This window comes from Heloderma suspectum, chromosome 12, assembly GCF_057233095.1.
Source record: "Heloderma suspectum isolate Gila_16-S chromosome 12, 16-S_ref, whole genome shotgun sequence".
NCBI classification, from domain to species: domain Eukaryota; kingdom Metazoa; phylum Chordata; class Lepidosauria; order Squamata; family Helodermatidae; genus Heloderma; species Heloderma suspectum.
The window spans coordinates 11,513,670-11,540,734 of NC_139469.1; the positions used below are offsets into that span (position 1 = coordinate 11,513,670).

A 27,065-nucleotide genomic window follows, 5' to 3' on the forward strand; every position below is an offset into this window, starting at 1 on the left:
GTTGGTAAACGGCTCCCGCCCAGCTCCACGTGGGCCACCAGAGGCACCGCGTGGGCCTTGCCCCGTTGCTCCCTGGGAACCGCAGCCCCTTTGCCACCCTCCTCTCGCCCTCCCCCAGCGCCACCGTGACTACGCCTCCCATGCGCACCCGCGCGCGGCGGGCAGTTCCGTGCGTCGGCGCCGACGCCGCCAGGCACGCTGGGGCTTGTGGTTCGGGCGCGGCGCGGCGCGGCGCGCTTTCCCCAGCCCCCCCCCTTTTCCCTGAGTCGCCTCTCCCGGCCCCGCCTCTCCCTCCCACTGGACTACGTTTCCCGGCAGGCCTCGGGACGTTCCGCCCGTCCCTTGCTCCCTTTTCTAACCCCCCCCGCCGCGCGCGCCCTCCCCCCCCCCCGCTCCTACTTTTGGCGGAGACATTTGCGACGCGAGTCTCTCTCCAAGATGGCGGCGTGGGGAAGGAGGCGCGCGGGCCCCGGCAGCTCCAGCGGAGGCGGCGCCGGCGCGAGGGAGAGGTGAGTGGAGGCCTGGCTCCCGCCCGCGGGCCTCGCCGGGCGGCTGGGCTCCTCCTCCCGCGCCTTCCGCCCCGCTCGCCCGCGCCGGCCTCGGCCCCGCGGGGACAAAGGGGCCAGGCCTCCGGGCCTCAGCTTCGCCGCAAGATGTGAGGCTCGCCTCGGGAGGGGCGCTCGAAGGGCGCCCGCAGGGAAGGGGGCGCGTGGGGAGGGGGGCGCTGCTCGGAACTGGGGGCGGGGCGGGGCGGGGGGGAGAAGCTCTTGGCTGTGGTGCAGCTCGTGGGGGAGGTGGCTCGGCCCTGCCTTCACGCCCGGGCTGGACGGGCGGGTGGTGGTGGTGGTGGTGGGTCAGGGATTACAGTAGGGGTGGGGTGGGGGTTAGGGGACGCCGGGGGCGAGGTCAGGGGGTTTAGGGGACACCAGGTGTGACCCCAGAGAAAGCTACTCGGGGGGGGGAGTGAAAGCGTGGCAAAGGCCATAATTAGGGGAGCAAGGATTTATTCCATGCTGCCTCAAGATATTCACATAGTTCGAAAGCTGCGGGAGCAGACGAGGTAGCAGGAATCGCAGGCATGTTTGCGGGGTGTGTGTGTGTGGGGGGGGCATACAGTGAGGAGCTTGGGGCAGAAGGGGCTGGAGATGCTGTGAGTTAATCCTTCAGAAGGGGGGTTGAGGAATTTGGGGTGGAAGGAATAGGGGAGGGGAGGGGACGAAAAAGAGCTGGGTGCAAGGAAGGGTAGGGTTGCAGAGCACTTGGGGGAGGAGGGGTGGGCGGGAGGTGCAGGAAAGAAAGGTCAAGCGAGCCTGGGGAAAGATGGGGAGGTGATATTGGAGACCTCGAAGCTGGCAATTGCCCGGAAGGCATCAGCGTGTGAAGTTTGTGCTTGGGTGAAGGCAGGGCAGAGTCCAGCTGCATCGCAGATTCTGGGCTCAGAGAAAATGGTGCGGCTCGATAGGGTGTGGGGCAAGCCCCCTTCCCCCAACACTGTTGCAATGGAGAAACAGCGGGCCTGTGGCAAGGGAAGGTCACTCAGAATCAGCCCGCGACTTGGAGGTTTTCACCCTTCCCAGATGTTAGGCCTGGAGGTGACTGAGCTGCCTCGGACGAGGCTAAAAATGTTCTTGGATGCTCTTAAAATCTATTTTTGAAGGCTGCAAATGCTCCCCCAAAGTCCTCTGAAAGTGACCTTTTGGTGCACAACAATTAGTGCTGGTTGAGTTTTTAACCAGCACTAATTTTTAGGGTGTTGATGCATTGTTCTGGATTTGGAAGGTGCAGGTTGAAAGCTGGTACTGAATTAATCCGATGGCTGTTGGCTTTGGCAGTTTACCTCCTTTGGCCATTAGCCCTGACTTTGCTTCTTTGGACACTGGAATGAGGTTAAACAACACATATCTTCAGAGCTCCGTTGGAGTATCCTACTTCTCAAATAAAGTAACTTAATGGGGACTAGTTTTGAAGTTCAGTCCTTTGAGTCTTAAATTATCTTCTTTGTTAAGAGCTAGCTTCTAAAAGATTAGTAGTTACAAAGCAACAGTCTTACCTGGGAGTTGCAACTTCTAACTTTTATTCTGCTGGCCAGTTTCAAAGTTTCCTGCAAGCTTCCCTGACTTTTATTGTTGCTTGTTGCATTCTTTCCCGTGAGGGCAGAATGAGGATGATTGACTTAATTTTTAAAAAAAGGTTTCCAGCAGTGGAGAAAAGTAGCAATATTTTGAAATTGAAATGGAGAATAAAATACTTTCAAACTTGTATAAAAATAGTTGAATCGAAAAAGGGACAGATGAAATTAGCTCTTCTACATTTGGAAAAGGGCTTAAGGCTTCTGGGTCACAGTAATAAAAATGTTACCCGTAGTAATTGGGGAGTCTGAAGATGTTAAAACCTGGTCCAGTGATCTATGCTTTAAGTTTTAAAGCAAACCCTTTAGAAGGAAAATTATGCAGACTTCACTTGGAGTACATGGTTTGATGTTTGTGGCAGCTCCTGTGTGTGAAGTGTTCCTATACGGATGGAATGTACTGCATATGAATACATAAATCATGGTTATGGATTGGTTGCAAACCAAGATTTGGAACCATGGTTTGAAGTGGGTGTGTAAATCTTGGGTTCATTAACCAAGAATAAGAGTTAATCTGCAATGAGCAAACTATGGTCGAAGCAAATTCTTTGCCCCTCCAGCTCTCTGCTTGCAAGGTAAGAAACAGGGCTTATTGGCCTCTTGTTATACACGCTCCAGAGACAGGGCTTAGTTCTAAACTTTCATTTTATGAGTTCGTTCTCAAACAGAGTGAAAGCAACAAACCATGGTTAGAACTAACCGTGATTAAGAGCTGTGTCTACCCTGGACATAGGTGTTTGGAAAATGGCTGATAAAGTGGCTTATAACAGGAGCAGAGTATTATCCCTTTCCCCCTAAACGCAGTAGGGGTGCTAGCTATAGCTCTAACTAGTGATTACCTATAGCTGACACAGGAAATTCTTGCTCCAAGCAATATGGCGTGTTCACAAACAATGTGGTGTATTCAGATCTGTTTCTGGTTGAAGTCACCTAAGCCCCGCTGTGTTGTGCCATCTCTCCCTTGGAAGAGTTGAAAATGCATCTCTCTTCCCCTTGGGAGAATTGTAAATGTGTGTGTCAGTCTCTGGCTACCTTGAAACAGTGTCCCTTCCTGACTAACATCTATGTGTCTTTGGCAGCCAGGAACTTATTTGTATATAGGTCTGATCACCAGATAACTGCAGAGTATGTGCATCCTTTGTGGTAGACGCTATTTCCCTTCATTTCTTAATACATATCTGATTCCTGTGACCTGGAACCAGTTTTTGCAAAAACAGTTAACTTTTTAAAAAGATGCTTTCAGAATATACTGCTTCTGGGGAGTTAGTTTAAAAGGCAGTCTTGTTGAGATGAGAGGGTTAATGTCTGGGGAATAACTGGGAAAAATGAATGAATAAAATGTTTGTTGTTGTGATGGGATCTGGTCAAATTTAATAACATGGTTGGCACCTTCAAACCTGCGGGAAGCATCTCTAAGGCTTGGGAAGCCAGTCAATTCGCTATTCAGATGCTTTGACAGACTTCCTCTTATTTCATGGTATTTTACTGTTGTCAAATATTGAATAAAGGCATTGATCTGCCTTTTTATTTACCTCATGCTGCCATTTGATTACGGCTCCCAGCTCTGCAGGGGTTCCCACATACAGCCATAGAGAACATGCTTCACATGCAAGATGTCCCAGGTTCAATCTTTGGCATCTCCCAGTAGGGTTGGGAAAGACCTCTGCCTGAAACCCTGGAGAGCTGCTGCCAGTCAGCGTTGACAATATGGGCTAGATGGACCAGTGGTCTGGCTTGGTATAAGGCACATTCATATCATCCTATCCCCCTCATATATTGTCTAATAATGAGGTAGGATCCCAGAACAAGTCCCCTCTTAAAGAATGAAGAAGGCAACTGTGCTCATACACAATGAGGCATTCTCTGAGCAGTGCTGGACCCAAGCTTTTGGAGATGTTTGGGCAAGAGCCCTTCTAAGCTGGAAAAGCTGCATGCACAGACTGAGAATTCTCTCATAGTACCTCTAGCCTTCCCCAACTTGGTGCTTGTTCTTTTGAACTACAGCTCCCATCATCCATGACCATTGGCCATGCTAACAGGGGCTGGTGGGAGTTGTAGTCCAAAACATCCGGAGGGCATGAAGTTGGGGAAAGCTGCTTGGCTAAGCTGCTGGGCTAATGGTTTGATTTGGCAACAGATGGAGCTACCTTGTAAAGGGTGGGTAGACTTCAGGCTTCAGGGGATCTCTTTGTTTTTCACTAAAACATGAGATCTAACTGGTTCTAGGTGCAAAATAATGGCTCGGGAAGATAGACATAGAATTGAGGAACGAGGTGTCTCTGAGCGCATGGTCAGCAATGGAATTTGTTTTCAGTATCAAAACTGGAGCAGATAAGTCCTTTCACACACAAATCTACTCATTTTTCCCATCCCCAAGCTTTCTTGATTTTAACAACCTAACTTAGGATGTGTTCACTATTGTTAAACCATTGAGAGTTTGAAATAGCAATTGATCTACTGCAAATTACCTGAACCTTCTGCCCACCCATGCCTTATACTATTTAGGGGTAGATAACCCCTGAATTAACTTTTTTGCCATTTTATACTCATTTTTCCCCCTTCCATTTTAAGTAAAACTTGTATCTCTTTGGATTACGCCTGGAGTTTTAAATAAAAGCTGAGAAAGGTTTGATCTCTTAAAGATGTGTCAATACTTCAGCTTGCATAAATTGTGAGCTATACATAATTGATTTAATTTTCCCCCAGCAGTTAATTAATTCAATTCTCCGAAATTAATTTCAGTATATAAAGTGCTTTGAAAACTGGAAAAGTGCCATATAAACGTAAGGTATTATTCCCTGACCGTTATTTGACAAGTCAAATGGCCAACCCTGATTTCTTTTGCTCAAATAATTGATCACTGCATGGACAGTTTGTAAGCCTTAGGTAACACATTCTTCTGCAGAATGAAGGAATTGGTGTATTCAACCTAAACGAGAATTTGAGTGAACTATTGAAGGGATCCAACTAGCATGTACTTTTCCCTTCAAGACTGTTAAGTTGCAGTCCTGTATGCAGTTATGTGGGAGTAAGCCTCATTGAACACAGTAGGACTTGCTTCCAAGTAAATATAGGATTGTGTTATTAACAAAGCAGAGGGAGAGAATTGGCGGTCTCTACATCAAAGCATCTTATACCAAAATGCCACAGTTGAATGCAGATTCATATGTGCATTACTGCACAGTGACCATGAGCATAAAGAACAGAGTGTCATCTGTTCCTGGGGGGTATGTTCTACCTGACGTGGAAAGCCACTGCAACAAAAAAGTCTGAGAATCATTCTAACAAACCTGTGCATTTTCTAGACAGTTTTAAACTTTAATTGGAAGAGGGGTAATTCTTCGTTAAACTAAAAATGCTATTTCTCAGGTAGTTTTTGACCTCTAGGAGAGTGCATGTAACATAGTGACTAACAATGCAATCCTATCTATATGTGTCTGCTCAGAAGCCCCACTTGAGTTCAGTGGGGTGTATGCCCAGGTGAGTAGGTATAGGATTGCAGTCTTAGGCTGAACTCACCTTTGCTCTCACCCCCTCTATAGTATGGGGATAATAATAGTGACCTACCTTACAGAGTGGTGATGGTTTGTTTATTCAGTGCATCTATATATAGACAAAATAGATAGTTTCCTGCTGGCAAAGTGCTTGCAATCTAAGGCAACAAGAGGGGTTGTGCGAGTGGGGAAGAATATGGGCAAGTGCACTTGCATGGGCTTAAAGCTAAATTTAAAGTTGGGAGTGAGGATTAAGGGAATACGCCAAAGGCCATGCAGAACAGGTGGGTTTTGAGGAAGGAATTGAAGGGAGATTGGTGATACCATGTATATTTGGGGAGGGACTTCCACACATACGAGGCAGTATGAGGGAATGGACAGAGTCATTTAAGGGAAGATGAGACCTTTGCTTGGTTGAGGGTGGTGGAATTGGAGGAGCAGAGATCATGGGTGTAATGGGAAATGTGCTGAAAGATTACTGGCATAATGTGTATGAAGTGTTTGACTGTTCAAAAGTATTGTGCAAAGTGAGGAATTACCATAATTCCCCTTATTTCCCACGTTCAGAGCTGAGTGCTGGTACTTATGAAGCCAAAACAGCATACTCCAAACACACGAGGGTGGTGGAAACCCAAGGTTTGCAGAAGTACAAAATATCTTTAGGAAGAAGTCCCTAAGGGATGGTGGGGAGACCAGACAGTCCAGTGATGACTGAGCATGCTCAGTGGTCATGGAATGCTGCGCAGGGGAGGGGAAAACAGAAAAGTGGGGGGGAGTGGAATGGAGTATCCCGAAAGAAGGCATGACTGGCTAAAACATTGACTCCACACTGAAAGACAGCATGGCTGACTTGTTTTTAATGCCCCCCCCCCCCGCTGTATCCTCATGTCTTTCTGATGTAGGTACACCATTTACTCAGTTGATCACTGGCAAACTTCATAAGGCGAAGCTACTTTTATTCAGCTCTGAATGTGTGGCCTTTCTATTCTGAATGAATTCTGTTCACATTTATTGCTCTGTTTTTCGTTTTGGACCCCTCCCTCCCAGTGTGGTTTTGCAGGAAGGGGCTGGTTTTAATGGCTGCCAATAGCAGAGTGCCTGTAGATACTCTGGGGAAATTTTCTTGCTGCTCTCAGCTCTGATCCGCAGTTCCTGTCCTACTGTTGCAGTGCCGAGCTTTCCCAGGCAATCTTGTCAACCCACGTACTGGTTTGGTGGTGCTGAATTCTTCAACCATGGTTCACATTGAAACATTTTGTGTGGAGCACCATAGTATTTGAGCCTGGATCTTCAGATGGAGAGGTTGGTCTGCTAAAAGTCTTTGTTTGGCCGTGTCAGGCAGTGTTGACCTTAGGAGCTTGAGACAAGGTGATCTAAGCCCACTGTGGTGTGGGGCTGTTGGAGTGTAATGACATGCTAAAGCTCATGTAATTCCTCTGATATGCCTTTTTATACTTAGACCACGTGTCTAGTCACCAGAGCTGTCCTAGAAGTAAGAGTTCATCACCTTCCGAGAGCCACTGGAAGGCACAATTTTTTTCATTATTTTTAAATAATCACTTTTGTTTCTAAACAGGAAATTGATACAGTAATATTTTGCTAATTTTAACCAAAAGGCATTCAGAGATACCCCTATGTGGTACAACACAGTATTGTGTGGGTGTACATAATGTTTATGTATACAGTTACAGGGTGGCACCTTGGCCTTGGAATACCCTCCCCAAATGTGTGCCTGGCCTCTACAATTAAATCATCAGTTGATTAAATGTGCCTACCTCAGCATCAGTGTCTTCTGTGATACTGACGGAAGTGTAAAACTCCAAAATAATTATTAAAAAGCTACCATTCATCATTAGAAGAGAAGGCCAATTTCATTTTTTTTTCATTCCCTTTTATGAATGAAAGGGAATTTGATGTAAATTCAAAATGGCTTCAAACAATAAACATGGGCCCTTAACTTGCAGTTCTACTGGTTTAAAATCAGCCTCAACCAATTTATTTTTTATTTTATTTATTTTGTTTCTATACTGCCCAATAGCCAAAGCTCTCTGGGTGGTTCACAAAAATTAAAACCACAAAGCGCAGCATAAAATAATATAAAATATGAAAGCTTAAAACAGTATGTATAACAGTACAACCAGAATAAAACGTAACAGCTAAGGCTGAGCTAGCAATTACAGCTTGCAGTCCTAATATACATGATTATCAGCATTCATATGCACACACATAGGTTGAGCAGAGGGGGTAATTCAAATTTCTAACCCTCTGAGCAGACACCAGGAATTCCAGCTGTGTGTGTGTATGCACTAGTAAATAAAACTTGTGTTCCTGAAGCATAGATTCTTAGCTACTGCTAGACATTCTCTCTTCCTCTTCCCACTGGGTTGATTCAAATGTGTGAAGAGGCAATGTAATTCCCATACCAAATATTCCGCCCCACCTGTAGTTTTACTCATGCTGTGCTTTATACCCAGTCTTCAGACTTAATTAGAGTAATCAAGGGTCTTGGGTGGCGTGTTTCAGCTTTCTGGGAGGTGTGGAAGTTCTTTGATAATTTGGGGCTGCCCCAACTGGTGAATGCAGAGTTTTATTTAAATTGCTAGTGTGGCTGTCACATGGAGAGGAATAGCCTCTGTGGATTTTTCTGCACATTTCTTGAGATTCTCATCCTTGCTCTGCTTAGAGAGGGTTGGGTGGTAGTGTTTTGTCACACCACTGAAATTCACTCTCTCTCTCCCAATGTCACTGATGCAAACATTATTCCAGGCAGACGCTAAACAAACTCCACACAACACAAAGCTTCTCTTTGTTTTGCATGAGAGGGTCTAGAAAATGAATATGTGGAGTCCACAGCTGCTCCAAAGCTTTGTTCTGTCCTGTTTTGAACAAAGGGGTCCTTTGGCTGTGCGGTATCCCTCAGAGTCTGGAAAAAGCTCTCCCCTGATGTGGTGACTTTAAAATGTGCTAAGTTGATTATCAAGCACGATGCTAGCTGGGCGTGCCAGTTCTAATGACAGCAGAATAGATTTTAAAGGGCCTTCTTAAGAGTCTCCATTAGTTGCTGCCTTTTCTTTCAATAGAAAGCTGAAAGTGAGGAGTTGGGAGAGCTATTCTTTGGTCTTCAGATTTCGGACCTCTTAAATCTGCCCACATACACACACCTGGTCCATTGTTTTAATAGAATCCAGTAAACAACATTGCTCTCAGTTCTTGAAGTTATTTCCCAATTGGCTGAGAACCACTGTGCAGGGAATTTCTCTGGCTCCTCAGCAGGGAATGTGGCAACCCTTTCAAATCTCTCTTCCTCCCCCCAGCCACCCTGTATTAACATTTCACTCTAGTGTGTGTTGATCTGCCCCACTGATGGTCTCAGACATGCTTTCAGTGATGCCCAAGATATTCAACTTTGGTTATAGATTGCTCATGAATAAAACAGTGTGTATTGTTGTGGTTGATGGGTTTTCAGCTTTGTCTCTCATCTTGCTCCTCCTCCTTGGGGTATGGCTCAGACTTACATATTTTGTTTGAGAACCAATTTCCAATACGCTTGCATTGTGTCAATTGTGAAGGCCACTGAGCTGTATAAATTGTGGCTCTTCCTTGAAAACATGAAACAGCAATTGGGACGTGATTGTGGACCCCTTTCTCATGTACACTGACCAGGAAACACAGAAGCTTAAACACCTATGAGTGTATCTTGCGCTTTGGGAGTTGCTTCTCTCACTTAAAATGTAAGTAATTCAGTTCATTACTCACTGTTTGGCTGGATCCACAGGAAAGTTTACAGTTACTACCTACTCATTAGAAACAAGTGAATAAATTAAAATAGTAAAACACTGAAAGCTTGTGTGTGAGGAGGGGTGGGGAAGAGGAGAATGCAGCATCTGCAACTGACTCTAGTGTTCTGGAGAATGGGGCAAAGAGAACCTCTCCTCTTGTGCTTTCCCCTCTACACTTTAGTTAAGCAGAGATCCAAGAATGATCCATAAATGAAATAGGGAAGGACTGATGGTAATTGCCAGGGTAGGAAAAAGGTTTTGAATTCCTAAGCACCAGATTCTTAGGGCGCTGAACAGGCAGGCAGCTGACATGTTTCCAGCCCTGCTAATTTCCAGCGGAGAGTTGATCAGTTGGTTATTTCCAGTAGTTAATTGACTCCATTCTCCCGAGCTGGTGTCCAGGAAATCTTTTCTCAATAAAACCTTTTGCATTCAAAAATTGTCCTCTGAAAAGCAGGCACAACTTACTTGTGGAACAGTCCTGTGATATTCTTCATGTCAGAAGCTGCACCTCAGACTTTGGCCAGGTATACTGATAACAAGCATTATTATTCTCATAATTAGAATAAACCGTTATATGAGGTAAGTTTGCAAGGGTTTGGTGAAATATAGGTTGAGGCTATCATTCTGTCCCAAGCCATGATCCGATTGAGGTTTGACGTGCCATTGCATCACAACTTGGGTATCTGAAATTACACTGCTATTTGTGTGTATGCTGTTTGCATTCATTAACATGTCCTTGTCGACTTATCTGCAGCTCTCTGAGAGCAAGCACTCATCTCTTGGTGATACTGCTGTACCCTCAGCAGCTTTGTGAGCATGGCAAAGCTGCTTTGGAAGCGATCCCTAGATCTTTCCTGAAAGCTTAACTATCCCCAGAAGCATGCCTAGGTTTGCAGACTGGCCTCAAAATGGGCCTCAGTATGGAAAATCACCTTGAAGGGAACACAGCTAGACCCTGGCATGGTGACCTGGCTCCAGCCTCTGATGTATACATCTCTTTGCCAAGCATTTGGTGAAGATGTTTCTAGTCATGTGGTTTAAGGGAAAAAGTTTGGGAGATGTTGTTGGCTGTGACAAAAAGGGGTCTTTGAAAGGCTTCCAGTTGTCAAGTGATTGAGATTTCTGTGTCCTATACTGCTCTGAGTCTTCCAAATCAGTTGTTAATTTTCATAGGTGCCTTTCCTCACTTAATGCCCAAATTCTTCTCAAAATGTGAGACTCTGCTCAAAGGAATTATGAAAAATCTTAGAATAATTCTAAGTGCAAGGTTTTTATTTCCTCAGTGCCCAACCTGGGAGTGTTAGGAAGGATACTCAACCACCCGAATCTGAGACACCCTGCCTTCACCCCTTCTTACCTACCCCGATCGTGACTGTTATGTGTGTGCACGCGCGCGCGCGCACACACACGCGCACGCGCACACACCCCTTTAAGAAAAAAGCCGTTAAAAGAGTGAGAGACACACAAGGAAGGCCGGTCCACAACCCCTTGAGTAACTCTGCCTTTCCTTCCAACAGGGTCACCTTGTCTGCCACGGACTGTTACATTGTTCATGAAATCTACAATGGCGAGAATGCTCAGGACCAGTTTGAATATGAGCTGGAGCAAGCCTTGGAGGCCCAGTACAAATACATTGTGATCGAGCCCACACGCATCGGGGATGAGACAGCCCGCTGGATCACTGTTGGGAACTGCCTGCACAAGACGGCCGTGCTGGCGGGCACGGCCTGCCTCTTCACCCCGCTGGCCCTTCCTGCAGATTATTCCCATTACATCTCCTTGCCGGCCGGCGTGCTGAGCATAGCCTGCTGCACCCTCTACGGGATCTCTTGGCAATTTGACCCCTGCTGCAAGTATCAAGTGGAGTATAATGCCTATAAACTTTCTCGCCTGCCCCTGCATACACTCACCTCCTCCACTCCTGTGGTTCTGGTGAGGAAGGACGACCTGCACAGAAAGAGACTGCATAACACGATAGCACTCGCTGCCCTGGTGTACTGTGTAAAGAAGATTTATGAACTCTATGCCGTATGATTGCGGCAGGGGAAGGTGAAATCCTGCAAAGACAAAAAGTGTATTAAGGACTCCCACAGTAACATCCAACTTTTTTCCTCTTGAAGTGGTGGTGCCTGGGAAGCAGTTTATTTTTAAAATGAAAATCACGTGTCACTGGTGCATCAAGGGAATTCTCAGTTCTTTTTTACACCTCAGACATGGATCTGCAGTGGAACGAAACACTGTGGGAGCCAAGTCAATAATGGAATGTCAATGAAAGGAAGCGATACACAGGAGGGGGTGTGAGCTTTTTTTTTTTTTTGAGAAACCTTTAAGTATATTGTTTAATTGTATTCTACAGAACCAGCTCAAAGTTATCACTGACCATTCATTAAAGGATGAGAATTTCAAGTTGTCTGCTTTCTTTTGGTGTCAAAGTTGCTTGTGGAGCAGCTTTCCCCAGCCTGTCCTCCAGCTGTTTTGGACTTCAGTGCCCAGCAGCTCCAGCCACTGTGCCCAATGCTTAGGAATGCTGGGGATTGCAGTCCGAAACAGCTAGAGGGCAACAGGTTTTGGAAGGCTGTTGTGGAGGAACGGGAGGGCTATTCCTAATGGCAACTAGTTTTGAGAGATACCTTGGGTACATGATTCCAGATGTGAGGTAAGACCTCATCTCAAGGAGGGTTCACTCTTGCCTTCAACAGGAGAAACAGCTGTGTGCTTCCTTCCTTCCTTCCTTCCTTCCTTCCTTCCTTCCTTCCTTCCTTCCTCAGAGCAAGCCCTTACTTTTCCCCAAGACTTTAACTTTCCTGGCATTTGTACTGCCATGGCCCCACATAGGTGCATACCTGCCCTTGTAACCCAAGAGCAAGTAATCCTCGTAATGCCAGAAAACTAAAGCAAAATTGGAACAGTTATAATGTTAACTAAGCCAAGCTTGAACTTGCAAATTGTGCTTTATGCTACTTTGTGGTAAGGTTATGCCATTGAGCCTGCTGAGACCAGTTCTTCACTTCTCATAATTGTGCAGGGATTAAATAAATGCTTATAATGGACTACCTTCCTGTAAAAATTTCCATCTGAATGGCAGATTTTAACATCCTCCATAGCAGGTTCAGATGTAGCTGCTTTATTGTGTGTACTTCCCCCAAGTTTATTTTTTGCTCTGAATACCAATGGCCAGTGAACCGTGAGCTGTTTGAAAGTGTCAGGACTTCTTCACTAAGTATCTCTCTTCACCTTTCTCTGTGTTCTAGTAACACTAATTCTTGTTTTCAAATAGCAAGTGAGCTCTCCTAGAGTGCCACTGCCTGCCAGTTCTTTCTCCCCTTCACAATCTAATTAGAGTTGGGGAGTCTTTTCTTGAGCAGCACCAACAAAGTATAGGTGAGGTGGGTGGCTGACTTACACAGTTACTTTGATTTTGATCTTTCTGTGCACCAATTTACCTTAAACATTGCTCAGTTATCTGGTATGTAGGGCTGAACAAAGATCGAGGCTGAGTTCTACCTTTCCTTTAAGATCTACTACATAGGCATGGTTGGCTGGGAGATGCAGGGAGTGTAGTCCAAGACATCTGGAGGAGACCAAGTTGGGGAAGACCAATCTAGTACAATTTATCTTTTATTACCACCCAATGATGAGACACATAGTGTAATGGTGTTAGAACATGTAGTAAATTGTACTTGATGTTATGGATAGTGGTGAGGCACGAACTGCATTTTTTTTGGCAGCATTTAGCTCTGGCCTCATATTTTGTCACTGACCTTTTGGGCTGTGCACAAGTCTTCCTTTCCTCATGGGAAATGAGTCTTGCCTGAAGTCACTCCATTTTTAATTGACAAACTTCAAAGTAAGGTTCAAGGGTGGGTGTTGGGCAAGGCTCTGGCTGCTGTGCAGAAGGGTAAGACTATCTGATTCCCAGTGCAAGATTTGAACTTGAGAATGGAAGTGTGTGATCCGAGCTGCCTCTGGACAGGTATCTTTCCTGGCTAAACATGGTAGCAGCAACCTGACCTTTGTGCAGTGAAGAGAGTGACCTTGAAATGGCATCCCTCAAGGGCAAAGCCAGAACATAGTACTATCTTTAGACCTTGGAATCTAGTGCAACAGGCAAAGAGCTTGCTGTTGCTTCTGTTCAGTAGGTCAGTTTAGCCAAGGGTTGAAATTCTGCTCCTTTCTAGTTATAGGGTGCTTCAAGACAGAGGGCTCCTAGTGTTATCAATCAAAAGACATTGTGCAAATACTCCCCCTCTTCCTCAGTGCATCTTTTTTTGTGAAAAGAAAAGACTGAAGAAGCTGTGGGAAAACATGAGTGGGTTGGACGTGGAAGATGATGTTTGGAGCTCCCCACCCCACTACAGTAAAATTATGTGACTGAGGCAGAGCCATTGCACAATAAAAGCTCATCTAGAAGCACTTATGGTATCTGAGCAAGCCATGTAGATTCCTGTAGTTGTATTTTCTTCCTGTAGGGCTACAGATAGGGACTGTGATAGATATTGCTATATGTATCTAATGCAGCAATTCCCTTAAAGGTTATAAGTCAGAAAAGCAACGATTTAATTGTTTTTAGCATGTTTTGCATAAACAATCATTAATATATACACGCAAGGTTAAAAATATTGCACAGTTCCATTTATAGCAGTAGACTCCCCCTTTTCCCCCCAGCGTTTGCATGCAGATGTTAAAAAGGGTGTGACTGCTGCAGGACTGGATCTTAGTGTTACTTGTCTTATTGGCAGTATGGAAACCATGCTAAGAAAGGAAAAATATAATGCTGGGAATTAATTACACTTTCTAAAAACACAGGCTATGAAAAAGCTGCTTTTGAGATAATGTTTGGAGTTGGCAGAAGAAATGCACAGGTTTTGTTTTAGAGAGCTCCTAAGATTGGATGGCAAGGGAGGCTGATACTGCTACCTGGAGTAGGTAAGTTTAGGGCTAGGTAAGCTGACATTCAGCTAGAATAATGTTACCAGACTTTGTCCCACTGTAGTTTCAGCATTCCTGAGATACTAATTGCATGAATGCCTGCTCTGTGTTTCATCCACTGAGGGAAAGAAAGCCAGTCCATGCGGGTGATCATTTTTAATCGCACGCATGCATCTCATGTTCAGTGAAGTTCTTGCCACTTGGCAGGGTTCTACGCGAGGGCAGGGGTGGACAACTTGCAACCCTCCAGATGTTTTGGCTTATGACACCCATCAGCCCTGGCCAGCACAGCCAAGGGTGAGGGGTGTTGTAATCCAACACATCTGGAGGGCATGAGGTTAGGTAAAGTTGGCCTTAGGGGAAAAGGCTCATGGGTTAGGCAGGTAATTCTGTGGACTCCTAGATGCTTCAACAAAAAAATCAGGCACAGGATGTTGTCATTCTGCCTTAGATACTAAATTCAGCTGATAACACCATGAATAGAGTACAGGTTGTTCTTGCTTTAATTTTGGCTATTTTAAGGGCAATTAGTGATTCGGGTCTAGCTGTGAAGGAAGCTGCCTTTTTCCCCTTCCACCACAATTCTCTAACAAACAACACGCCAGTGTGGTAGAGGGGTTACCCATAGTGCCCACCCCACCCAGCACTTTCCCTTTTGTGCTGTCCTTCTCCCACTGTAGAGTCTGAGTTTAAAAGGCAAGCGTATCCTGCCAGGCTGTTTTTACAAAGTCCGGGGTGGGTGGGGGTGGTGTGAGGCAAAGGGTGCCCTGGTTTCTGACTACTGGCTAAAATGTAGTAAGGGCAAAGCATGCACAACATAAGCTGTTTAACTTCAGTCCCCTGCCTGCATCCCTTCTCCCCAGCATAAAGTTGTAGCCTGTAACTGCTTACATTTTTCAGGAGGCAGGTGGCATGCACTCTGGGGAACAAACCAGGGAACTCTTGCATCTCTCCTCCCCACCCCCAAAAGTGCAGATGAGTCATGCCAAGCAGAAATGAAGGATACTGAGCTGTTAATGGCATATTTTCTGGACAAGCCCCACTAAAATGCATGGGAGGTGTGGCAGAGTGCAGCTCCTGTTCATTCCAGAACTTCCCTTTGATCTGACAACTTGCATCCTACGATTAATGCCCTTCTTCCCAGTGGCTGAGCAAACTTTGTTTGGGTGGCGACAGCCGCTCTTTTCAGATGCTGCCAATGACATGCAAGTAGCGCAGGACCAGATCCAACTCTTCAGCTGAGGGAGATATATAAATTAAGTCTTCCTGATGTTCATGCTTCCCACAGACCCTAGACACAATAACTGTTGGCTTCTGATTTCAGTCACCAATCTGACAGACTCAAGGAGACTCCATGCAGGGCTAAGAATCCTTGTTTTTCCTCTCCTTTCGGGCTCTGGATGCCATCAAGGTGAAGAAGAGCCCAGGGCAGAGCGTTCGGAGATACACCGCCAGAGAAGGTACAAAGCCAGCAACCAGCACCTCCTTTTTCTTCTCCCCGACAGCGCTGAGAACCACCCGAGCCACCTCTGCAGCCGCCTTGCCTTCGCTGGTGGTCTTGTCCATCACTGAAAAGAGTAGAACGCGTCTCTAGTGGCAGGTATTAGCTTAAAAAAAGGCAAGTAAGTGGAAACATGATAGAAGTGTTTCAGATGATTCCTAGTGTGGAGAAAGTGGATAGGGAGATATTTTTTTCCCACTCCCATAATACTAGAACCCAGTGGGTCTTCCCAAGAAGCTGATTAGTGGGAGATTCAGGACAGATAAAAGGAAGGACTTCTTCACAAAGCACATAGTTAAACTATGGAATTCCTTTCCACAAGATGTAGTGATGGACACCAATTTGGATGGCTCTAAAAGGGGACTGGACAAATCCATGGAGGATAAGACTATCAATGGCTACTAGTCCTGACGGCTCTATGCTACCTCCAGTATCAGAGGCAGTATGCCTATGTACACCAGCTGCTGGGGAACATGGGCAGGAGGGTGCTGTTGCACTCATGTCCTGCTTGTGGGCTTCACACAGACAGCTGGTTGGCCACCATGTGAACAAAATGCTGGAATAGATGGACTGATCCAGCAGGGCTCTTCTAATGTTCTCATGTTATATCCTTAATACTCACCTGCCTCACTTCTTGCCTGGTGGATAGAAGAGGAGAGGCCTGCTCATGTTTACACACTAACCCCAGAGATTTGGGGTGGGGTGGGGAAAGGTAGTGTCATTGTTACCACCGAACACAGGCCATCCAGAAACAAAAGATCAAGTCCATTAATGTGTATTTATATCATGATTTCGGAGCCTCTGCCAAAACTGGAAGGGCTGAATTTCAACTCTGTCTCCTCCAAACCATTCCACAGGACAGTGCCCTCTCTATCAGTAGATACACATGAATTACATGGGCAAAGCCAGTCCTCACCTCCATACTGGGATCCATCTGCTGTCATGGCATTCAGGGATAGGTTTGTCTGAATGTAGCCAGGACTCACAATGGTCACATCAAGGTCGTACTGCTCCACCTCTGCTCGCAGGCAGTCAAAGAAGGCTTGGGTGGCATGCTTAGAGGCTGCATCTGGAAAAACACAAGGGGGTACAGGCTCAAGTCATGGATCTGCAGTTTCCCAGCCAGGCTGCATAACCTCTTACAAAGAGCATGGAATTGCGTAAATGGCTGTTAAGCATGACCACTAAACACAACCGATTTTGAGGCAGGATGCCTTGGATGGGGCAAGCAACAAGGATGACCAAGGGCTGGATGCACCTGATCTCGTCTGATCTTCGAAGCTAGGCAGGGTCAGGCCTGGTTAGTACTTGGGTGGGAGACCGCCTGGGAATCAGGCTTCCTGCATTTAGCAGGGGGTTGGACTCGATGGTCTTGCAGGCTCCTTCTAACACTACAGTTCTATGATTCTATGATCTCTGGCCTGTTCTGCGTGTGAGCTTTCCAGGGACACTGGGTTGCCACGGTTGGAGATGGTTCTGGAGCAGTTGGACCCTTGCTCCAAGCCGTCATGGCAGCTGCTGAACCTACTCATAAAATGAAAAATCTGGAGAATCTTAGAGGGCTTTTACAATGCAAAGATAAAAATGGGAAACTAATACTGCTCTTTACTGTATGAAGTTCTCTATGATGGTTCTCATTATGCCTCTTGACAATCATGGGAAGTAAATCCTTGTTCCCATGTTACAGATGGGAAACAAGCTTAGTGTGTCCTCTGTCCCCAGCAAGCCAAAGGTTGAAGTGAGATGTTTGGTTCCAGCTCAACTCCAACCGGCTCTTTGCTGGACCACACAGACTTGTGCCAAATGACTGTAAGAAGAATATGGTGGTTTTACAAGCAGTGAACAATGGCATTACCACTCAGAATGTCTAAATCTAGAATCGGGAGAATTAGATTTGTATATATACTGAGAACTTCCAAGTCCTTAAGTTACATAACTCAAAGGATACAATTAGAGTGAGGTCTACAATTTAGGAAGATTTTGATTGCATTATTTGGATCTTTATGGTAAGGGTGGGGCAGGGTTGGAGTGCATAGGCAGAGGAGCAGGAACATCTGCAGAATGAAGACGTCCTTTCCCCAAAAGCAGAAAGCCAGGGCTGGGCCTGGATAGTGTTGTTATTGGGCAGGCTAAAAATATAATAAAACAAATCCCAAGAGGCTGCACCATGGGATGCATGCCACCTTCCTGTGTCTCAGAAGATGCTGAGAAGAACTTTTAAATGAGAGCCAGTGCAGTGTCGTGGTTAGTGTTGGACTGGGACTCGGGAGATCTGGGTTCTAGTCACCACTCAGCCATGAAGCTCACTGGGTGACTTTGGGCCAGTCACTGACTCTCAGCCTAACCAACCTCACAGGGTTGTTGGGAGGACAAAATGGAGAGGAGGACCACGTAAGCCACCTTGGGTTTCTTGCAAGAAGAAAAAAGGCAGGATATAAATGCAATAGAGAATGAATGAATAAATGAATGGAATGCTGCATTGTTAGCACCCATGTAAATAGTGCTGCTGCAAAGATCTGCTTCGGTCGCTTGTGCAGTTGGACTGGCCCTGTAGAAAACATGCACAGCTTGATGGCAAATAGGCCATCAAGTCTATTTGTGGTAAAGGTGTGGGGGTGGGGTGGGGGGGATTGGTTCTTCCGGATGCTTGATGTTCTTCTAAGCCAGAAATCTGCATGCAACATCAGATCAAGCCTCCCCTCCTGTGAACTCTATAAATGCCATGTCTGCATGGCCAGGACCACACTGTGCAGCCTTCCCCAACCAGGTGCCTTCTAAGTGTGTTGGTGCAACTCCCATAATTAAGGGCATTATGAGAATTCCAGTCCAACATATCTGGAGGGCACCAGGTTGGGGAAGGCCAATAATTGTGTATGCTGCATCTTTCCTGCATGAAGAAAGTACTCACATGCTGAGCGGAACGGAATGCCGATTTTGCCTTGAACGCTGCTGATAGCCACAACGTGGCCTTTTCTCCTCCTGATCATGGAAGGCAGAAGAGCTAGAAAGAGAATAAGGTGGGGGGGGGCAGGGGAGAGCAATGAGAATGCTATCTTCGAATACCGTCACGGGAACTAGTGCGAGCTTCGATGCTGGGGGATCTGGGTTTCTTCCCTGGCTCCTGCCTAGAATTAAGTCTCAGGATCTTTACTCATTTTCATTCCTTGCCCACCCCCCTCAGGCCAGTCCTGAAAACCTGGATCATGGGAACAGGCTTGTTGTAATGTGGGCTTTAATTGGCGTAATTTATTCTGGTCACAAGATTTGTTTCTGGGGTGTTCCTAGCTCTTGTGGGACCCACAATGCCAGCAGACCTTGGATTTGTGGAAATGCTTCTGGAAAAGATGGCCAAAATAATCACATTCGTATCTTAAAAGGGAGAGAGATGCACTTGCTATTACTGCAGACATTGCTTTGTCCAAGGCAGATATGCTCTCACCTTCCAGAACACATTTATTTGAAACAACGTCCCACTGTTTTCAGTGAAGACTACAAGTCTTTTTCTGCAGATACCTAACTTGAATTAAGGACATGGTGCAGAGACAGACCATGCTGAGAGGCAGCTGGCCAAGGTGGGCACAACTGTGGCTTCAGGCACAGAAGCCCAGTAATGAAGGTACTGTTGTGTCCCTATATTGTAGACCACAAGCCAGGAGTGTCAGACCCAATTCAGTTGGAGGGCCAACTTCCCCAACAGGCAGAAGAAGCTGCACGCCTAACCGCCCCACCAAGTGAAGCCCATTCCACTTCAGGTTGGAACATCAGTTATCCAAGGTTCTTTTGCAGAGGCCCACTGAGCCTGGTATTTCTTCTAGGCAGAGGAACACAGCAAGGGCAGAGCACAAAGGAGGCTTTGAAAGAGGATCATAGAATCATAGAACAGTAGGGTTGGAAGGGGCCTACAAGGCCATCGAGTCAAACCCCCTGCTCAGTGCAGGAATCCAAGTCAGAGCATCCCCGACAGATGGCTGTCCAGCCTCGTCTTGAATGCCTCCAGTGTCGGAGAGCCCCCCGCCTCCCTGGGTAATGGGTTCCATTGTCGTATTGTGATCGACTGCCCACATCCACGACGTCAGGCCTGCCTGCTTCACCTGCCCAGCACAAAGAACAATGACACTGCAAGCTGGCCTCCGGCACAGGAAGAGACTAGAATGGCCAGCTATCTCGATCATTTTGACTTGAGGCCTACCTGAGGGTGAGCCTACCGTATGCGTCGCCTTGGCCCTGATGAGGACTGAATGGGGTGGAGTGGGGCAGGTGTGCCATGGGCCGCATTGGGGGCCTACTAAACATCACTCACGGTGCCACTCCTGCAGTGAGGCCTCTGCCCAGCGATCCAGGTGTTATGCACAACATCTGGAATCCAATCAGGCGTGGCTGCTAAGTCAGTGTTGCATGGCCATGGTTGCGTTCTCTGGCATGTGAACGTTAGTATTAAAAGGGGAAGGAGAACGTTATGTTTTACCTTTTGTCAAAGCGATTGGGCCAAAGTAGTTGGTTTCCATCACTTTTCTGTCCACCTCCACCGCGGTGTCTGCTATGGTTCCTCGGTAGCTGATCCCGGCGTTGTTAATCAAGACATCCACGTGATCCACACACTTCAAAATCTCTTCGGCGGCGTGAACAACCGCTTTGATGTCCGAGAGGTCGAAGATCACGGTGTGATGTTTGTGGGGCTGTTGAAAAAGAAAAAGTAATCGGCTGCATCTGAATCCACTCAGCCAGAGTTCACTCGGCAGCCTTGTGCTGTATGGTGTTTTCTATTTCATAAAGCACTTTGAAGGCATTGGTAGGAAGGAGAGTAGAAACTAAAATAAGAATTCCCTCCATTTCCGATGTTCAGAGGCAAGTGCTGTTGCTCATGTAGCCAAAGTGGCACCACCTGGGCACTATGTCTCTTAGGGCACAATACTACCCAGATAGTTGGCAGCCGCCAAACTTGCTGAGCATCCAAAGTTCTGTGCTCCAGCCGCCCTGCATTTCTGCTAAATGGGTGATTTCACCCGTCTAGCAGTGGTGCCTCAGAGTGGGAGGGAAGGAGGTCTGGGGCAGCCCTAAGAAACAGCACAACACAGCTGCCCCAGTCCCCTCCCCTCCCCTCCCCTGGGAATGCCCCCTTTTCTCCCTTCTCTGAGCTCCATTTTCTGAGCACGCCGAGGAAGCCCCCTCCACCCTGGCTCCAAGGGGGAGGGGGTAAGGAGTGCAGTTTCCTGGCTCCGAGATCAGAGTCCTGTCTCAGGACACCAAACTATAGTATGCCCCCCCACCCCCCACCAAGACATAGCATAGTCCTGCTGGTGGGCATAGGATTGCTCTCTTAGCCTATCCTCGCTTACAATGATACTGAGAAACAGTCAAACAATGGAACCAACTACCTAGAGAGGTGGTGGGGTCTCCAATGTTGGTGCTATTCAAGCAGAGACTGGACAGCCATCTGCCAGGGATGCTTTAAACTGGATTCCTGCACTGAGCAGGGGGTTGGCCTCAATGGCCCCTTCCGACTCTACAATTCTATGAAAAACCCTCTTCCTTTTCAGAGCCAATCACAGTGCAACATTACATTGGCAACAATATTAGTGCTCACCATGGTTAGCTTGAACCAATTTGCAAACCAGCTCCAACCACCATGGTTAGTTCCAAAAAAAGAGGAAGCGAGCTCGGAATTTTCACAGATGAAAGAAGAGTGAAGGGGGTAAGACTACAAGTAATGCCTATTAGGCTGGGAAAATTACCTCTGCCTTGGCTCACATTGTTGGCATCCACCAAACTCATTTAAGCGACTGTCAACGTTCAGTGGTACATCTGAGATTTTCTCTTGTTTTTTTTGAACATTCACAAAATTTATCTGGGTTTGTTGACATTCATCAAATGTTGAACATTCACTGGATGTATGCACAGGTATAGTATGTAAAGAAGCCTCCTGATACCTGGTTGGAGCCCGGATCTGCCTTCCGCAAGAGGAAGGGCCCTCCATCCGATTTTGGGGATCCTGCCTCCCACACACACCATGGCTCACCCCATTCAGCAGGGTCTCCAGACTCTCTGTGTAGGGGGCTGGAGGGACTGCCATGGGAAGGAAGGGGAGGGAAAGTTTAAATTCGGATCCAACCCACTGGGTCAGACCAAGGATCCTGCAAGCCCAGTAGTATTATCTTCTCCAACAAGTGGTGAAACGCTGTTCCATCCCAACTGGGACTTCATACACTTCCAACCCCTGCCTTCCAGGTCCAGATCTAAACCTTGGGTAGCATTTCCAAGTGGTTAGGACATGTGGGAAAATTTTCCCCCTCTTAGTCTTGGCGGGAAACCTCAAAATACCCAATGCAAAGCCAAACAGAGATGACTAATGCAGTGGCGGCTGGTGCTCATTGGGGCTGGTGGGGCAGATGCTCAATATTCTGCTGAGACTGCCAGAGTAATACAGGAGAAGAGCACAGGTGGCGCTTGGAAGCACTGGAGCAAATGCACCTGGTTGTGGGGGGATTTCTCTGCTGCAAGTGGGTGGAGGAGAGGCAGAAGGTCGCTGCTCCATTTGCCCCAGCTATAGAGCCACCTCCGCTTTAACGGCAGGTTAACAAGCTTAAGGTGAGGGAGCAAACAGAGGATACAACAAAACAGTAAACACACCTATGAGCTGTCCTGCGCCCCTGTAACGTACGCCGCCACCCAACCCCAGGAAAGGTTCCTTGCACCTTCCACTCCTTCAAGGGACTGATCTCTGGTCCAGAGCAATACAGCCTCCAACAGACCCTGCACACACACCCCTCCTCGGTCTCCTGACAAGGGCTTCAAGTCCCCCTTACAAAGGCTCCCTGGCCAAGGACAAGGAGCTGTTCTGCATGGTCCCAACCCACACGCCTGTGCCTTGTTAGCAAGGGCTGGGGATAATTGGAAGGGAGGACTTGGCCAAAGTCCCACATGCTCTCAAAGGCAGAGGGTCAAATGTTAGGCAGGAATGGCGGGGTCATGTCACAGCTGGTGTCTCTCTACAAAGCCTCTCACAGAGGTCTCCTCATCCCTCCTTCCCATGATCCATTTGAAATCTAGAACCAGCAGGGGTGGCAACCTGGGACCTACCTTATGCATGCAAAGTACCAGTGAGCTACAGTCCCTCCCTCATCAACACCACCTCTCCTTCCCTGGCCCACGCTTACGTTCTTTGGGGGGCCGGCAGTGGCAGAGAGCTCCCGCAGAAGGTCTTGAAGCCTCTCACCGTTCCTTCCACACAGCACCAGTTTTGACCCAGCAGCATGGAAAGCTTTGGCACATTCTTGGCAGGAAAGAAAACCGAGGAGAGGCAAAGAAAGAGAGACAGAGAATAAACCACATGAAGAGAAACCTTGTCTTCATGTTTCCTAGCAGGTGCGGTGGTGATGGGTTTTGCCACGACCCAGGAGTTCAGCAGTGACATAGACTCTGAGGCCGAAGAACCAGTGGTGCCAACAGAGGCAACTCCAGGTCCCGGCAGCCACTTCAGAGCTGCCAAAGATCCCCGAGCCTAGCTCCAGCACCGGATCAGTGCCCTCTTCTACAGGAGCCCTATATTCCATGGAGCCAATGTGCCAACACCAGCAGTGTGCCAGGCATGGAGAGAGAGAGAGAGAGAGAGAGAGGAGTGCTAGGCTACAGGCCAGTTTAAGGCTTCAATTTTGTAGGATACGGTGGAGTCTGGGAGTGTAGCATAAAAGGCTTCCGTTTGGTCTCAGACCTCATCGGAGCAAGTTGCTGAGAAGGAGCTCTCCTGGCTGTTACGCCTTCCAGCTGGCCTTGTTGCTTTGTCCTGAGCCCTGTGGGTTTCTGCTCTGTCTGGAACAGGACAGGTTTGAGGAGGATCTGCCTCATTGGTGTGATCCAGTAACATGAGGCATTCCAGTGTTTATGGCATCTTTTACCTCCGGACAGGTTTTCTGGTACATATCTCAAACTAACTGTTGTTGTTGTTCAGTCGTTCAGTCGTGTCCGACCTCAATCCAATGTTGTATTTCCTTTCTCTGGGGCTCTTCTCTGGCTGCCAAATGGGCACCAGCCATGCACAAGACGGGTATCAACAAGCTTCCGGAAACCCTGAAGTTTGTTGAAGTACACAATATGTTCAGAAAAAAAAAACACCCTTAAGCAGGAGGGAGATCATAGAATAGTAGGGTTGAAAGGGGCCTGTAAGACCATCGAGCCCAACCCCCTGCTCAGTGCAGGAATCCAAGTCACAGCATCCCTGACAAATGGCTGTCCAGCTTCATCTTGAAGGCCTCCAGTGTGGGAGAGCTCACCACCTCCCTAGGTAATGGGTTCCACTGTCGTATTGCTCTAACAGTCAGGAAGCTTTTCCTGATGTTCTGCTGGAATCTGGCTTCCTGTAACCTGAGCCCATTATTCCGTGTCCTGCACTCTGGGATGATGGAGAAGAGATGCTGGCCTTCCTCTCTGTGACAACCTTTCAAGTACTTGAAGAGTGCTATCCTATCTCCCCTCAGTCTTCTCAAGGCTAAACATGCCCAGTTCTTTCAGTCTCTCCTTATAGGGCTTTGTTTTCAGCCCCCTGATCATCTTCGTTGCCCTCCTCTGAACCCTCTCCAGTTTGTCTGCATCCTTCTTAAAGTGTGGCACCCAGAACTGGACACAGTACTCCAGATGAGGCCTAACCAGAGCTGAGTAGAGGGGAACAGCCCAATGGGGACTGCATATGGTCAGTGGCTGTGAAAAGCTGACTGACTGTTTTGGAAAATGAACAGAAAACCAGGGGGAGGAGGGATGGGAGTGCCTGGCAAAACAGCAAGGCTGGCTCACCAGGGGGCAAGGGGGTGCTAGGCCCAGGCCCGTAGAACACAAACCTGCATATGCCAATTTATGTATCTCTATGAAGCCGCTGGGAGTGGTCATTAGGGGATTTGGAGCCAAATGCCATCAGTGTGCTGATGAGACGCAGCTCTGTCTCCCTGTGACATCTGAATCAGGTGAGGCTGTGCAAGGCCTAGATCAGTGCCTAGACTCAGTAATGGGCTGGATGAGGACCAACAGACTGAAGCTGAATCCTGGCTAGTTAGAAGCCTTGTGGGTGAGTGGTTCCCGGGCCTGGGAGACAGGCTCATTGCCTGTTCTGGATGGGGCTGCACTTGCTCTGAAAGATCAGTTCCATAGTCTGGGGGTACTCCTAGATCCATCACTGTCACTGGAAGCCCAAGTGGCCATGGCAACTCGGAGTGCCTTTTACCAGCTTCGGCTAGTTTGCCAGCTACAGCCTCAGCTTGGCCACAGTGGTACAGGCGCTAGTAACCTCAAGACTGGATTACTGCAACTCGCTCTATATGGGGCTACCCTTAAGGCTGCTCCGAAAGCTGGAGCTAGTCCAGAATGCAGCAGCTCAGTGGCTGTCGGGAGCTGCACTTTTCCAGCATGCAACTGCTGAGGGAACTGTACTGGCCACTTATTCACTACTGCGCCAGGTTTAAGGCTTTGGTACTAGTGTACAAAGCCCTAAACAACTTGGGACCAGGATACCTGAGAGAGCGCCCTCTCCCGTATCAAGCTGCTCAGTCACTGAGGTCATCAGAGAGCATATTCCTGGTGGTTCCTCATGGGTCGACAGCCCGACTGGAGTCTGCCAGGAGAAGAGTGTGGTGGCCTCTTTCTATGGAACTAACTGCCTCTGGAGGTCAGGCAGGTGGCAACACTGCACTGTTTCTGGCGCCTCCTGAAAACACACTTATTTCAGGAAGCTTTCTTTGCCTGACCAGCCATGGTTTTTACTGGTATTCTGTTTTTTAAAATAACAAACTTTTAATATGGTGTTTTATACATTTATCTTTTATTGTTCACCTCTCTGGAATCTGTTTAGATGTGGAACAGTATATAAATGCTGTAAATAAAGAAATTACACACACACACACGTATGTATATGTGTGTGTGTGTGTATATATGCAGGCAAATTCAGAAATATTACTAGGGTTTATTTCAATTTCACAGGAGGCAAAGCCACTCAATTAATTTCTCATCCAAATCAATTTCTCGTTCTCAAATAAAATACGTCTTTAAGTTAATTTGCACCCTGACCCAGATCATCCCAAACCAATGCAAAAAGTTGTTCTCTAAGCTTAATTGCCATGTAGGGGAAGATTGGAGTGGGGGCTGCAGGAAGTGGTTAGGGGAAGTTAACCCTTCCCTCCCCAGTTGCAATGCCTCCTGAATGGCAATTACGCAGTAAAAAACCCCTTCTACTAGAATCAATGGACACTCAAGGCTCTGGGGAATAGATCCAGTGTCCTGGGGAATAGATTTGGGGCTGGGGCCCCATGGGCGCAGGCCTAGCAACACCCCTGGCTGGCTGGCCCCTGAACAGGAGCACTGCATGCTGTAACATTTTATTGCAGGTCCCGCTCTTGCAATACATAAAAGGCTCCAGTGCCACACAAAAATCTTGCACTCTCTTCCACATCTTCTGTTTCCTGCCCATGGCTGGCTGGAGAATGCTGGGAGTTGTAGGAGTTTTTTCTGTCTAAACATTCTGTCTAAACATTCAGTGGTCTTTCCTCCTGCAATTTCTCCAGCTAAGAACACCGGTTTTGGGCATATCTACTTCATTTCTATACCAAGAATGTTGCCTAATACAGGGCAACATTTTTTTTTTATTTAGAACGAAACAACTCTCTTGCTCTAACTTTAAAAGGAAGCTTTTCAAAAAGATAGCTGAGTAACCCTTCCTCCCACAGATACTAGTGGTTCAATCTTTCCTGCAGGATAGGTCTGTGTTATTCCACACCCACGGACGGCGAGATAAAGTAGCAGCTCCTCTCTTGGATGACGAGAGACTATTTTGTGAGGACAGTGGGTGTAGAAGGGCATGTTGCCATGTTTAGGTAGGTGTGTCATAGTGAATAAATAGTCTTGAGGTGGGGGAAAAGATGACATCAGCTTAGCTTCTGTGTCTCAAAGAAGGAAAATTCATACAATCCTAACGGGTTGATGTAAAAAAAAGAAGAAGAAAAAGATGGGCAACAGAGCAACAAGAACACTCAGGCCTACAAGATTCCTTTGAGTGTGATTATAAGCACCGAATAAGCATTCTCAAGCTGCCAAGGGAGAGTGCTGTACAATTTCTTCCAACCTTGAAGCTCGTAACCTCAGTGTTATTTTCGAGTCTGGTCTCTCCCTTGCCCCCTGCTTAGCATTACCACTGAGCCTGGACCCTGGCTTGTCGTTCCTCTAACAAGCCTGTGAGCCAACTTCAAATTATGGCT

The 27,065-nt window shown here is 47.2% G+C and overlaps 2 protein-coding genes across 9 annotated transcripts in view; one reads left to right on the plus strand and one right to left on the minus strand.

Annotated features, from left to right (window-relative positions):
* The first annotated feature begins 427 nt into the window (after window positions 1-427).
* On the plus strand, window positions 428-15,369 carry TMEM11 (transmembrane protein 11). Of its 2 annotated transcripts, none has more exons than XM_084818400.1 (2): window positions 428-509; window positions 10,922-15,369. In XM_084818400.1, the coding sequence occupies exons 1-2, from the start codon at window positions 439-441 to the stop codon at window positions 11,436-11,438; spliced, it is 588 nt and encodes a 195-aa protein (XP_084674526.1). In that variant the 5' UTR covers window positions 428-438; the 3' UTR covers window positions 11,439-15,369. The 2 variants fall into 2 exon arrangements, with proteins under 2 accessions (XP_084674526.1, XP_084674527.1); XM_084818401.1 differs by lacking the exon at window positions 428-509 and adding an exon at window positions 1,277-6,924.
* Window positions 7,587-27,065, minus strand: part of DHRS7B (dehydrogenase/reductase 7B) — a 57,623-nt gene continuing 38,144 nt past the window's right edge. For 6 of the 7 annotated variants that reach the window (XM_084818394.1, XM_084818395.1, XM_084818393.1 and 3 more), the window contains exons 3-7: window positions 22,989-23,104; window positions 20,300-20,510; window positions 18,743-18,835; window positions 16,751-16,903; window positions 7,587-15,901 (exon numbers count right to left, since the gene is read on the minus strand). In XM_084818394.1, coding sequence (XP_084674520.1) covers window positions 15,696-15,901; window positions 16,751-16,903; window positions 18,743-18,835; window positions 20,300-20,510; window positions 22,989-23,104 — 779 coding nt within the window. In that variant the 3' untranslated portion in view covers window positions 7,587-15,695. Of the gene's footprint in view, window positions 15,941-16,750; window positions 16,904-18,742; window positions 18,836-20,299; window positions 20,511-22,988; window positions 23,105-27,065 lie in introns of all 7 variants that reach the window. The other variant, XM_084818398.1, reaches the window with a different exon arrangement.